The sequence below is a fragment of the Grampus griseus genome, assembly GCF_964374135.1.
Source record: "Grampus griseus genome assembly, chromosome: 12".
Lineage (NCBI taxonomy): Eukaryota > Metazoa > Chordata > Mammalia > Artiodactyla > Delphinidae > Grampus > Grampus griseus.
Window position 1 is genome coordinate 26,519,559 of NC_139006.1, and position 12,466 is coordinate 26,532,024.

A 12,466-nucleotide genomic window follows, 5' to 3' on the forward strand; every position below is an offset into this window, starting at 1 on the left:
AAGTAATTTACCCGACAGTCCCGAACACTCAATGAGACGGGTGATTCCAGGAGATTTTAAAAGAAAGGAAACCTGACAAAGAACAGGTTTAAAAGAGTCTCAATTTCTTCTATTATCTCGGGGAGCACTTTGTCTTCCTTCCCAAGCAAATACCACAATCACGCTACAAAGAAGGCAGGGCAGATACTATCAGGTTCTACTCGAGGACAGTGGAGAGGCTGCGGCAACAAGAGGCCCCAGGCCCACAGCTCAGCCCACCCTGCCAGGCGGGGACTACTGGCTGCGGCCTGGCTGCAGACTCTCCCTCGTTTGTGCCTAAACAATAGCTTAAGCATCCTGACTTACTTGTGCCTACACAACATAAAACTTGTGTCCTACAAAGGAGCTTATCACGAAGTTATAAATTACATGGTAGAAGGAAGGCTGGAGAAGGGTACACAACACACACAACCTCATCTAGGCAGTGTCAAAATGAAAATTCCTTCAGACTTCACTTGCACAGCAAACTAGCTCATCGTAAAAACTTTTCCCTTCCTGATTCACAAGCACCATAATTTATAATTACTGAACATTTGCCCAGTTCTCCAGGGAAAGATCTCACACTACACGTCAGGAAATGCGCTTGGAGACCAACACAGGAGAAATGAAACCAGAGTTCACTGCTTTTGCTTTCACATACTGTCAACCCAGCTGTCTTAGTAAGTTATGGCAACCTCAGCTCTCTTACCTGCTCAGCCAACGTTTATCGCAGACCCTCTATGTGAAAGGCACTGCTGAGTGTGGCAGGGAATGCAGAGGGGAGCAAGGCAGTCTGCACCCTAGGGGCACAAGGAATGTACACCCACAGGGACAGAGCGCGTCTAGTGGAGTAACTCAAGAGGAATGGTAACAAAAGGAAAAGGGGACCTCACTTGGGCCCTGAAAAACGAGAAGGATGTCGTGCTAGAAAATGGAAAGGCTGCAGCAATAGAAAGCAAGCATCTTGAGATCAAGTTCAAAACTAAAAAGCAACACACTTAAGAAAGGCAAAAGCATCTACCCAACTTGTTCTAAAAGAAAACTAGCTCCCTCTAGTCGCACAGCAAAGTAGAAATGAGGAACAAGACAGAATCAGGGTGACTCTTTGCCTACCAGCAGTCGAGCCATCCAGGTTGCGGGCCCTCAGCTGGAGTATTGCTCCCTGAGCTCACTGCTACCGGCAGGGGATGGGGGCTCGCTCCCCTCACCTTCCTAGGGGGCGAAGGCCAACTCCTGCAGCAAGTGTGCGAGCCAGGTAGAACAACAGCAAAACTGCTGGTTACCGCGCTTCTGTGTACCAGAGTCTCTTCCCTACCAGAGGACTGGATGAGTCCGCTCCCTGGGTGTGCTTTAGGGCCGCTGCCCCAGAGCTAAGGCAGGCCCTCTCCGAGCACACACCTGTGCCCCGTGGGCCCCATCCGAGTCGCCCTCATGCTCCAGCTCAGTGTGAACGTAATTCCTCGGGCTGGGGGATCTCAGCCCAGAATCACGGTCCCCCACCTAAAGCACTGTCACCAGATCCAGCCCCTCTGGCATGGAAAGACGTGCCCATTCCAGGTCTACATCCCGCTACTGAAAGGCCACTCCGCTCCAGTTTCACACACTGGACCGTCCTGGCACATCCCGGCCGGCGCCCAGGGCCGCTCCCCTAACCCTGCCCGGACCACGGGCGGGTGGCCGAGGGCTTGGAGCAAGGGCCGGGGCGAGGGCGGACGTGGCCGAGCACGTGCCCGGCTCCCGGTCTCCTCGCGCGAGGACAAAGTCCGCGACCGCCGGCCCCGCGGCGCGGGCACCGGGCACTCGGCGTCGGAGCGAGGCGGGCAGGCCTGCGCACGGCTCCCACCTGGCTCCACACCACGGCCCGTCTCCGGGCTCGGTCCCCCGCGACCCCCGCGCGCACTCACCATTGTGGTTGACCCAGGTCGGCTTCAGGAGCTTCATTGTTCGGCCGCCGCCGCCGCCGCCGCCGGGCTGAGGCGAGAGCCGCGTCCCTCAGCACGCCCGGGCCATGGAGCCGCCGCCGCCCGCGCCGCCCGCCCTCCAGCCGCCGCCCGCCCCCCGCCCTCAGCGCCGCCGCGCCATCGTCGGCCCGCGACCCCCGCCGCCGCCGCCGCCGCCGCCGCCGCCGCCGACCCCCGCGCTCGGCCGCCGCCGCCGCCGCCACAGCCGCATCCCCCGCGCCGCTCCTCCTCCGGCGGCTCCCGGGCAACGCCGGAAGTCACGGCGCGCACCTGCCAAACAGCCCCGGCGGGAAACCGCTCCCCGCGCTCACGGGCCGCCCAGCTCCTCAGCCGGCCGGGCGGGAAGGCGGCTCCTCTTCGGGTCCGCCCCGCACGGCCGCGAGCGAGGGGCCGGCCGGCAGGGAGCGCGCGGACGGGCGAGCGGGACCTGGGGTGCGCCCCGGCCGGGCGGGGCCGGGCGGCGCAGACGGCCTCGCCGCTCTGCCCGCCGGTGCGGAGCCGACTAATTAACAGGCTTCCGCCGCCCCCAGCGCGTGTTCATTTGTCGCCCGCGAGCGCAGGCCACGTGCCGCGCCGGTGCAGCCACCGCGGCCCGGCTCCGACGTCGGCGAACGAGCCGGAGCGTTTACTGGACGCCCAGGCCGCCTCTCGTGCGCGGACTCTTAGCCCCCTCGGCCCCGCTGCTGGTCTCGGCCCTCGCGGGGCGCAGGCCGAGCGGCTAGGGAGAGGCAAGGGAGCGGCGCCCGCGGGAAGGAAGCCCCTGATCGGCGCGAGGTGCGAGGCGCCGGGCGCGGGGCGGGGCCACGTTGGAGGCAGGGCTAGTAGCGGCGGCCGGAACGCGGGAGCGCGGGGCTGCGCGGCTGTCGGACCCGAGAGCGGCGCACCGCGGGCCGGACCGCCTAGGGGCGCGCGCCCGGAAGCGGCAGTAGGCGACCGGGAGGCATGGCGGCCGCGGCGCTGAGGGCGGCTCTGCGCCCGCCGAGCCGGTGAGCGCGGAGAGGTCGGGGCGCGGATGCGCGGGGACGCGGATTGAGAGCTTCCTTGCTGGCCTTGGCGGTCTCACCCCGTAGTTACGGGGCTCGTGAGTGACCTTAACGGGGAAGCGGGCGTTGATACACACTCGGTCTCTTCCAGGCTCCTGGGAGCGCGGCCGACGCAGACGAGGGACGCGCACCAGCGGGCCTCGTTGCTGTCGTTCTGGGGACTCGTGCCCATGAGGTAACCCGGCCGCGGGCCCGGCCTGGGGGCTCGCGCACGGGAACCCAGCGAGCAAGGATGCTCGATGTTCAGTCTGCGAAGTTTCTCAGTTAAATTTAGATGGATGCCCTTATGTCTTTTCATATGAAATACTGTTAAATCTGTAATCAGAGATCAAAAGTTAAATGCAAAAGTGGTTTAAAGAAAAGTTATTTAGCTCTCAAGGGATTCTTGTGTAAAATTTTAAAGAGCACAGACAGCTCTTCCGTTTCTTACTCTCCAGAAAGGTGGGGGGAGGTGAGAGGATTCTTTTTTCCACCTGGGACCCTGAATACTTTCTAGGGACTTAACTCATAAAACTCAGTCTTGATGCTCGAGATTCGGTTGTTCTGAATAGTAACTTATCAGCATAGGAGATGTGTTCCTGAGGGTAAATCAGACTTTTGTCCGTGCTCGAGAATAGGGAAATTTGTTAAGAAATCTCAGAAAGTATAAACAGGAACTTGCCAGTTATTTTTATTATACTCTCTTAGTCAAATCATTTTTATAAATCACAAATCCATTTAAAATGTGAGTAACGAGCTTCTAACGGATAACAAGAAGGTCCTATAGTGTAGCACAGGGAACTATATTCTATATCCTGAGATAAAGCATAATGGAAAAGAATATAAAAAAGAATGTATATATGTATAAATGAGTCACTATGCTGTACAGCAGAAATTAACACATTGTAAATCAACTATACTTCAATTAATAAATAAATAATGTGAGTAACGAGCTTCTAATTCATCAGTTTGGTATTTTCACTTTTCAGTGCTATCCCAAGGCCCACCTGAAACCCCTCACTAAAGATGAGCACTTTCCTTTAATTTATACCCTGACATCCCACGGAGGTTTTCCACGCCTTCCTGGGTTGACCGTGCCCACATAGTTCTCATAAGGACCCCCTGTGGAGGCCGTCTCCCTGCCACACTCAGCATGGGAGGCCAGGCCCACACGGTCCTTTCCTGCGGGAGAGCTCGGTACAAGTTTGCAGGCACTTTCCCTAGTGCCATGTCTCTACACGTTCACGAGGCCAAAGAGGAAAATGTTTAGTGTTTGCTTTATCCTTTAGAGCAGAACCTCTGCAAAAGAAGAAGAAGGTGGACCCTAAAAAAGACCAGGCAGCAAAGGAGCGCTTGAAAAAGAGGATCCGACGACTGGAAAAGGCGAGCCAGGAGCTCGTTCCCATTGAGGATTTTATCACGCCCGTTAAGTTCTTAAATAAAGCGAGGTACGGGCCCTCTAGGGTTGAGGTCTTCAGAGCAAAGGAGTTCTGTGACTGTCAGGAAGTTCTGTCTGCACTTCACACCTGTAATGGGAAGGGGTCATAGGCTTGGGCTGGCTTGGCCCTGTTCTGAGTCCTCTTCTCCTGGATTGTCTCATGGGAGGTGGAGAAAGCATTCCTGGGCGCTGCTCCTGAATGGCTGATTCTGGGAAGGAAGCTCAGGGCAGATGCTGGAGCAAGTTTGGAGTGTTGCTCTTGCAGGAGTTTAGCTGTGACTGACAACTGGGGCCCTGGGCCTGCAGCTCTTACCCCTTCCTGCTGGTAGGAAACACTTAGCCTCCTGCTCTAGGATGCAAATGCTCAGAGCTGGGATGTGTCGTGTGTGGGGTTGGTGGGATTGTTGCCCTCTTGTCAGAAGTGCGTACCATTTATAAAGTAGTACCTCGCCATGTAAGTGGGACAAGGCAGGTGCTTTTTTGGGTCTCCAGGGCTGATACAGGCTTTGACTCCCTGGGATATTGGTGTCCGTTTTCATAACACCATTTGACTTTTCTCCAAAGCCACGTTTCCCCACCAGCAGGCTCTGCTTGGCACAGAGGACATGCTGCCACAATCTGCTGAGAGCACTGTTGTTTCTTTTCTTCACGTAAAGAAAATGGCAGTGGTTCCAGGTGTCAGTTGCCGCTGCTGCCACATCCAACATTCTGTCCCTTAATTTGTCCCTAAGTTCCATCTGCGTCTGGCAGTGGGGACACTCGGGTCCCGTGCAGTCGGTTGGCGCCCCCAGGTTCATGCCCTTGGCTCTGTGTTCCCAGGCAGCGGCCGCCAGTGGAACTCCCCTTTGAAGAGAACGAGCGGAGAGCCCTGCTTCTGAAGAAATGGGCACTGTACAAGCAGTGTGAGCATGAGATGGAGAGGGGCGCCATTGCGTCCCTGCTCGAGGCCCAGCGGGAAGCTCTGCAGGAGCTGAAGCTCACGGCCCCAGAACTCCATGCCGAGGCCACCAAGCGGGACCCCAGTCTGTTTCCCTTTGAGAGACAAGGGCCAGACTACACACCGCCGATCGCCAACTACCAACCCCCGGAAGGCAGGTACCACGATATCACCAAGGTGTACACACAGATGGAGTTCAAGAGATAGAGCTGCAGGCAGCTGCCCTCAGGACGCTGCCGTTGGGAGCCTGCACCCCCAGGCTCAGGCCTGCTGTGAATAAATGCATTTAACCAAGTGTCTGTCTTAGGTCAGAGTCACAGTTAATTCACCTGAGCATGCACGGGGGTTGGGGAGGCTGCCCTTCTTGGCCTGGTACTGGGGAGAGGAAGGCCAAAACATTGACCACTGCCCTCCAGTGAAAAGGAGGATTCCAACTGTGTGGGGCAGACGCCACCAGCAAGAGGCACAAAGTGACCCCAGGAACGGAGGTGAAGGACATGCAGCTGTGCTGTGTGTTGCCTGCACCTGGAGGAGAGGCAGGGCTGGCTCTGGGTTTCAAGCTGGGGGGTATGGGGGAGGCTGAGAAGAGTGTCGAGTGGCAGGGACCCCACTGCGTGAGGCCATGTGTCCTCCAGGAGGGTATGACGCCTGGCCGGGCAGAGGCTGCTGTTAGTCTGGAGCAGGGAGTATATGAGTGAGCTCTGGCACCAGAACAAAACACCACAGACCAAGGAGCTGAAACGACTCACATTTATTTCTCTCAGTTCCAGAGGCTGGATGTCCAAGATCCAGGTGTCGGCTGGGCTGGTTTCTCCCAAGGCCTCTCTCCTTGGCGTGTAGACAGCCATCTCGCGCACCCACGTGATCATCCCTCTGTGTGTCTGTGTCCTGATTTCTTATAAGGACACTAGTCATTGGATTAGGGCCCACCCACGCAACCCCATTTCACATTAAGCACCTCTTTAAAGATCCATCTTCAAATAGTCTCACTCAGAGCGCCAGGGGGTTAGACCTTCCCCGGAGGAGCTGGGGGTACATAATGCAGCCTAACAGGGTGCAGTGTAGGCAGAGGTCCACTTGTACCCCTTGCATCACCACCTCAGAAAGGCTTTGGTTCTTCACCACCTTAGTGCAAACAAACCAGCGGAACACTCCACCTGAGTAAGAATTCAGATTATCCATTTTCCTAGAGGGCCCTGGCTACCCAACCCTGGAAAATCACACCCCGTCCCCACCTCATCAGCATGTGGCCCTTTCTCTGCCTAAAGCCTCCAGCCGCCTCCTCCAGGTCTAGCCTCGGACCCTGAGCCTCCCCCACCTCCCAACTTATATAGATTTCCATCCACGAGGTTGTATGATCAAGTCAGTGGGTCATGGGCAGCTGTTTTGTTTTAACCTTTTATTTGGAAGTAAGTAATCATAGATTGACAAAGAGGCTGGAAATCAACAGGGAGGTGCTGTGTGTGGTTCCTCCGGCTCCCCTCAGTGTCACATCTTACAGGGCCAGTCATGCCAGCACCGAGATAGACTGCAGCCAGAGTAGGTCCAGGCTCCCAGATGTGGCTGTGCTCATCTGTGTGTCCACGTGTCACAGCACAGCCACCCCTGCAGTCCTGCACTACAGGATGCTGCCCCATAATCGTCCGCATCCCTATAATTACGTCCTTTCACGGCGTCATGTAATGGAGCCAGGCCCAGCAGCAGTATCTCACGGTGGGGGCAGGTGCTGCTCCGCGAAGCCCAGCTCAGTGACAGCGCGCCATGTAACAGGATGCACCAGGTCACAATGCAAACTGCTTATCATTGTGGGCTCTATCCCCAAAGTTTGAAAGATGATGCTCTGCCTTGTCACTGTCATTTTCTTCACAGCTGATGTTTGAATGTTCATGTCTGTCTCCTGAACTCAACGGGACTGAGGCCACTTGTCTGTTTCAAGCCTGTGGTCCCAGGGTGTGCAGACATGAGGGGTGGACATGGGTGGACAGAGGAACATTTTCCAGGGTGACGATCATCTGCGGTGGAGCTCGCTCAGCATCCAAGAAGTTGTGGGACTCCTGATGGAGCCAGCACCTGGCCACAGGCACCCAAGGCCCTAACCCAGCAGCAGTAGGAGAGCGGCTCCACCAGGAGTGGCTGACAGCCTCCCTGCCTAGGTTTCAGAGAAAGGAGGACACAGGTGGAGCTGTAGCAGCCTCCCTCCTCCTCCTCCTCCTCGGCCAGAAATGCCCGTGAACGCAGCCACGGTGGACGGACGCTGGTTGCCTCAGACACACCAGGGCTCCCCGCTGCGACGGGGGGACCCTGGGTCTTCTTTATACTCACCTCTGCTGTGGGAGTCCTTTGTGCGCACCCCACCACTCACAGGTACACAGTCACAAAGGACACTTGGGGCACACAAGAGCAAACACACATGATGGGAGATTTTACTCTCTTAATGTGTGCCCTTCTGAAGTGATGGATTATTTTGCCCCCAAGAATAAGTAAAATGATGTTGAACCACCACCTCTGGCCAGATCGTGAGGGAGGCACTGAGATGCCGCAGGCCTGACCCTCAGCACCACATGCTGGGGCCTGTTACACGGCACAGATGCTAAATCGTTTCACCCATAATAAAGAGACCTCTGAAGAACTAGTGTTCCCGTTGGTTCAAATACATATATTTTAAAAACATCTACAAGAGTGTAAGCATACAAAACTCTAATACTGGCCAGCACAACGTCAGGTTATAAATCTAACTCTTTCAAAATTAAACTGTGGATTTAATTTTCAGCTTCTGTTGGGAATCAAACCTGTGAAATGTCTTTTGATATATTCCACATTTTCAAAAAACGACCAGGGGAAATTCTGAGGGAAGAAGACCAAAATTCCATGTGTTGGGCTTGGGTGTCTTCAGCCAAGAGTCTAGGATCCCTCTTTACACAAGGTTGTGTGTCCTGGAGCCGTGGGCCGAGGAGGTGACGCCGCCCGCGCCTACAGAGGAGCAGAGGAAGTGCCCGCGGTGGGAGGGCACCTGCGGCCAGTACTGCGTGGCCATCACCAGACCAGGGCCATACAGGGCCACCTGCGCATCCACACGGATCCGGGCTGCCCCTCGAGTGTTCAGCTGAGGAGCCCAGCCCTTGGGACGGCCTCTCCTTGCTGCTGTCCCTTGGCCTGCCCGTTGGCCGCCCACAGGGACACGCAGGGATGCCTGGCTTCCTGGAGCTGCACGCTGAGTGAACTGGCTCTGAGTGTGGTGGGGCAGGCGAGGCTGGAGATGGGGACTCTGTGTCCCACGCCAGGCGGAAGCTCCCAGGGACCTTCTGGACTATTTGGGCCTGTCACCGGTCGTTGTCCTGGGGCAGAGGGAGGTGCCAGTCTGCAGGGGGGCTCTGCCTGGGGGCCCACACCAGGCCGTGCTTCCGTGCAGCCCGGACTCTCGCCTGCTCGCTCTCACGTAGGGACCGCTGCAAAGGAGACCCGGTCACCTGTGGCCTCACAGGTGCCCTGTACCTCCCTCCTCTCGGTGCCCACCCACACACATGACAAACGCAGCCCAGCAAGCCCTGGTGAGTGCAGGGTGGGGTGGGGTGGGGGTGGTTACTACACACACATCTAGATCATTCTCCAAGCTACTGTGAAAAACCTGTGCAGATGACCATTTTGAGATATTTTTAATTCTCCTGGGCCCCAGGGCTTGATGCCTTCGGTTGACCTAATCAGATTCACCAGATAAGAGGAGCTGGGGGCTGAGCCAGGAGGAGAGATGAGCCTGTAGGAGTGGCCAGAGGAGGGAAGAGGCCAGAGACAGGCAGACAGACAGACAGACAGACAGACACACACACACACACACACACACACACACACACACACACACACACACACACACACACACGACAGTGGGTGCCACCACCCCAGCCAGTAAACCCAGGGCAGCAGGTCACAACCATGACGAGGCCTGAGGGGGTGCCAGGTGCTATGCTGGCCACTTTACACTTAGAATTTCACCTCTTCCATCTGTTTTCGCTCAAGCTCTATTGTCTCAAATGGAATGTATTGTTCTTGTTAAAAAGCGATCAGAAATGCAAAGTAAATATGAAAGCCCTGCAGACCTCCCTCCCAGGGTGAAGTTCACAGCTTCCCCAATCCCATCTGAGGCCGGCATTTCAGGGCTATCACCCATTTCCCTAAAGAAGGAATAATCTTCTCCTTGCTGGTGCACGTCCTGCTTTTCTCATTAAGTGACATACTGCGAGCACCTTTCCACAGGGGGATAGGTTACTATCTATTTTTCTTAATGGCTGTGTACTTCTCCGTGGTGGGGAAGACGTATCTGGTCAAATGTCTATTACTGGACTTTAGGTCACTTTTGGTCTTTGCACTATTACAAATGGTGACACAATGGACATTTTGAATTTTCAGTTGTTACCCAATTACCTCCCTAGGATAAACTTCCAGGAGTAAAACTGTGGGATCAAAAGGTATGCATTTGACATTTAGATAATCAGAAAACCTGACATTCCACAAACACTGCCCAGGTGCCCTGACTCTCCAAACCCCTATGGACATTCCGCTGGGCAGTAACCAGTTACTGTCATTTTAAATATGTATCAGGCTATTTGGTTTTCTTTTCTTTTCCTTCTGTGTGCCCTTTGCCTACTTTTCTACTCTGAAATAATTCCCATTTTTCTTACAGATATGTGACAGCTATCTTTAAAAGATATATATATATGTACAAAGGTTATTAATCTCTTGCCATATAGGCTGCAAACTACCTCTCCTGTTTTCCACTGATCTCGGACTTGTCATTTTCTTTTACACTTGGCAGTCCTGCTGGCTCCCTCCCCCGCACGCTCCGTGAGCACTGCGCCTTCACAGCTTCGCTCCATGCCCCCCACCCACACCCACACCCCCATCAGCTCCAGGCCACTGCTGTATCCTAGACTACGATGTAGGAGTCGGGAGGACAGGGGCTGTGTTCTCATCACTCCTGGATCCCCAACAGCGTCCCAAGTGGTGTCTGCTGAATGTATGGATCACAACCCCCTCCTTACTGGTCTCTAGCACCTCCACCATATCCTCACTCAGCGTGGCAGCCAGACTGACCTTTTAAGGATATAAATCAAAGCACGCTCCCCAGTACACGTGGAGGCTGGAACTGAACCCCTTTTTTAAGGCCCGCCCCCTTCTCCCAGCGTCTCGAGCCCCCGGGCTGGTTCCTGGTCTTCCAGGGCTCGGCACGCCGGGTCGGGTCACCTGGGCCTCGGCGCTGCGGCGCTCCTCCCACTCGCGGCAGCTGTCCAGGTCGCGCCGCCACTGCCCACAGGCCGGCCGCTCGCCGTGGACGTAATAGTGGCGGAGGAAGTGGCCGGCGCTGCTGCAGAGCTCCCACTCGACGCGGTAGGCCTCGCACGGGCGCGGCGGCTGCGGGGACGGGGGAGTGAGCTGGGGACCCGGTGAGCGCCAGCCCGTCCCGCACGGACGGACCCGGTCTCCGTCCTCCCGACCTGGCCCCGCGGGTCCCCTGGTCCCACCGCACTTACCTGCCAGCCTCCACCTTCCGCCATGTCCCGGGACTGCCTAACCCGCCTCCTGAGCCCGCGGACCGCCGCGTGACTGATGGGCGGAGGAACTAATGAGCCCCGAGACCTCACCACTAACTCCTCGCCCATCTCCTTGAGACGCGCCACTGAACAGGACGTCCGGGTTGGCAGCCAATAACAGTCGAGGGAGGGCGGGGCCTGGAGGCCTGTGTGGGCGGGGCCTGGAGGCTGGGGCGGAGCCGAGGCCGGTGTGGGCCGGGCATGCCCCCAGGGTCACCAGGCCCCGCTAGCCACGCGGCGGAGGTGACTTCGGCGTTCCCTCGAGCCGGCGGTCGCTCGGCTGCACATTCACGTCCAGTGGCCGTTTCTGACGGAACCACGCGGCTCGGGCAGGTTCGTTCCAGCAGCTTTATTTTCATAATCTCAAAGATCGGTTCATTTCGTCAGCACGCACCGGAATCAGTGTCGCCACTCCAGTCCTACGGCTGCATTTGTCCCGCCTGTGTCCCCTCGAGGGCGGGGTGACTCCCAGGTAGGAAGCGGGGGCCCACGGGCGCGGGCACAGCGCAGGCTGGCCAGAGGCGCGGAGGCTGTATGGCCCGGGGGACAGCAGGACCTAAGGGTGGGCGTCCGGAGGTCGCGTTAGGGTCGAGGCTGTACTAAGGCAGGGAGACATCGTTTCTCCATGGGGCAATGCGCACGAGGCAATGACAGCGAAGGGGAGGAGGCTGGTGGGCCCGCAGGACCGCCCTACGACACCCCTGCAGTGGTTCTCCAACTGCCGCCAGCCTAGCCACTGGCCCTGGGGCCCCTGCAAGGCGGGTGCTGGGCCCCCTAGGAGTGAGTCCGGGTCAAGCCAGACAGCTGCAGTTTCACTAGGAGTCCTGCCACGCTGGGTCACAGACCAAGCTTGGAGAAAATGCTGCCTGAGAGGAAGGATGCAGGCCAGGGTACAGGCCTACAAGTGGCACCCTACCGTGTCACCAGAAGACCCACCAACAGGGTCCACCCCTGGCCCAAGCAGGGAGTGCTTTCCTTGTATACACTGTGGGTGTGGCTCAGGGAAGATAGAAACCAAGGGCCAGCACACTACATAACATTCATCATGTAATTGAATGATGTGGTAGCCAATGTGATCCGCAAACAAGGCTGCCCACCCACCAAGGAGGGTGTCTACTCTACTTCTGTCAGCAACCAAGACTCCTGAAGTGGAGGGCCAGGTAGGTTACAGAGTGCCCATGCCTTCCAGAACCACTTCCATTGCCATGGGTGTGGGTTTGGGCCACAGGGCCCAGCCTTGGTCATCATGATGACCTTTGATGCTCATTCTCTGAGGACATGTGGGTGAACCCTGGGCTGGCGTCTTGCAGGGGATCATCTCCTGAGTGTTGAGGGGAGCCCTGTCCAGAGATGGACCCCTTGGCCTACAACAGGAACAAGGGGAGCCCCTGCTGGGCCCGACCACCCCCACCCCAGGGGTCAGAGAGCCTCGTTTCTCCCTACGCTCCCCAGAAGCCCCCAGAGGAGTGCTTTCCTAAGGGCAGGGTGGAACGAGGGGCCCCCGCCAG

At 57.1% G+C, this 12,466-nt stretch overlaps 3 protein-coding genes across 5 annotated transcripts in view; 1 reads left to right on the top strand and 2 right to left on the bottom strand.

Moving 5' to 3' along the window:
- HIRA (histone cell cycle regulator) overlaps nucleotides 1-2,028 on the bottom strand; it is a 73,986-nt gene extending 71,958 nt beyond the window's left edge. Inside the window, exon 1 of one of the 2 annotated variants that reach the window (XM_082667812.1) lies at nucleotides 1,923-2,028. In XM_082667812.1, coding sequence (XP_082523938.1) covers nucleotides 1,923-1,959 — 37 coding nt within the window. In that variant the 5' untranslated portion in view covers nucleotides 1,960-2,028. The remainder of the gene's footprint in view (nucleotides 1-1,922) is intronic. The other variant, XM_082667813.1, reaches the window with a different exon arrangement.
- Nucleotides 2,029-2,717: 689 nt separating this feature from the next.
- MRPL40 (mitochondrial ribosomal protein L40) lies at nucleotides 2,718-5,661 on the top strand. 2 transcript variants are annotated; one of them, XM_082667866.1, is made up of 4 exons: nucleotides 2,718-2,753; nucleotides 3,114-3,197; nucleotides 4,291-4,449; nucleotides 5,259-5,661. In XM_082667866.1, the coding sequence occupies exons 2-4, from the start codon at nucleotides 3,193-3,195 to the stop codon at nucleotides 5,581-5,583; spliced, it is 489 nt and encodes a 162-aa protein (XP_082523992.1). In that variant the 5' UTR covers nucleotides 2,718-2,753; nucleotides 3,114-3,192; the 3' UTR covers nucleotides 5,584-5,661. The 2 variants fall into 2 exon arrangements, with proteins under 2 accessions (XP_082523992.1, XP_082523991.1); XM_082667865.1 differs by lacking the exon at nucleotides 2,718-2,753 and adding an exon at nucleotides 2,883-2,965.
- A 1,151-nt stretch (nucleotides 5,662-6,812) lies between these two features.
- On the bottom strand, nucleotides 6,813-11,032 carry LOC309831038 (synaptic plasticity regulator PANTS). The gene is made up of 3 exons (XM_082667975.1): nucleotides 10,899-11,032; nucleotides 10,612-10,779; nucleotides 6,813-8,822 (listed from the first exon to the last, which is right to left on the bottom strand). The coding sequence occupies exons 1-3, from the start codon at nucleotides 11,025-11,027 to the stop codon at nucleotides 8,697-8,699; spliced, it is 423 nt and encodes a 140-aa protein (XP_082524101.1). The 5' UTR covers nucleotides 11,028-11,032; the 3' UTR covers nucleotides 6,813-8,696.
- Between the last annotated feature and the right edge of the window lie 1,434 nt (nucleotides 11,033-12,466).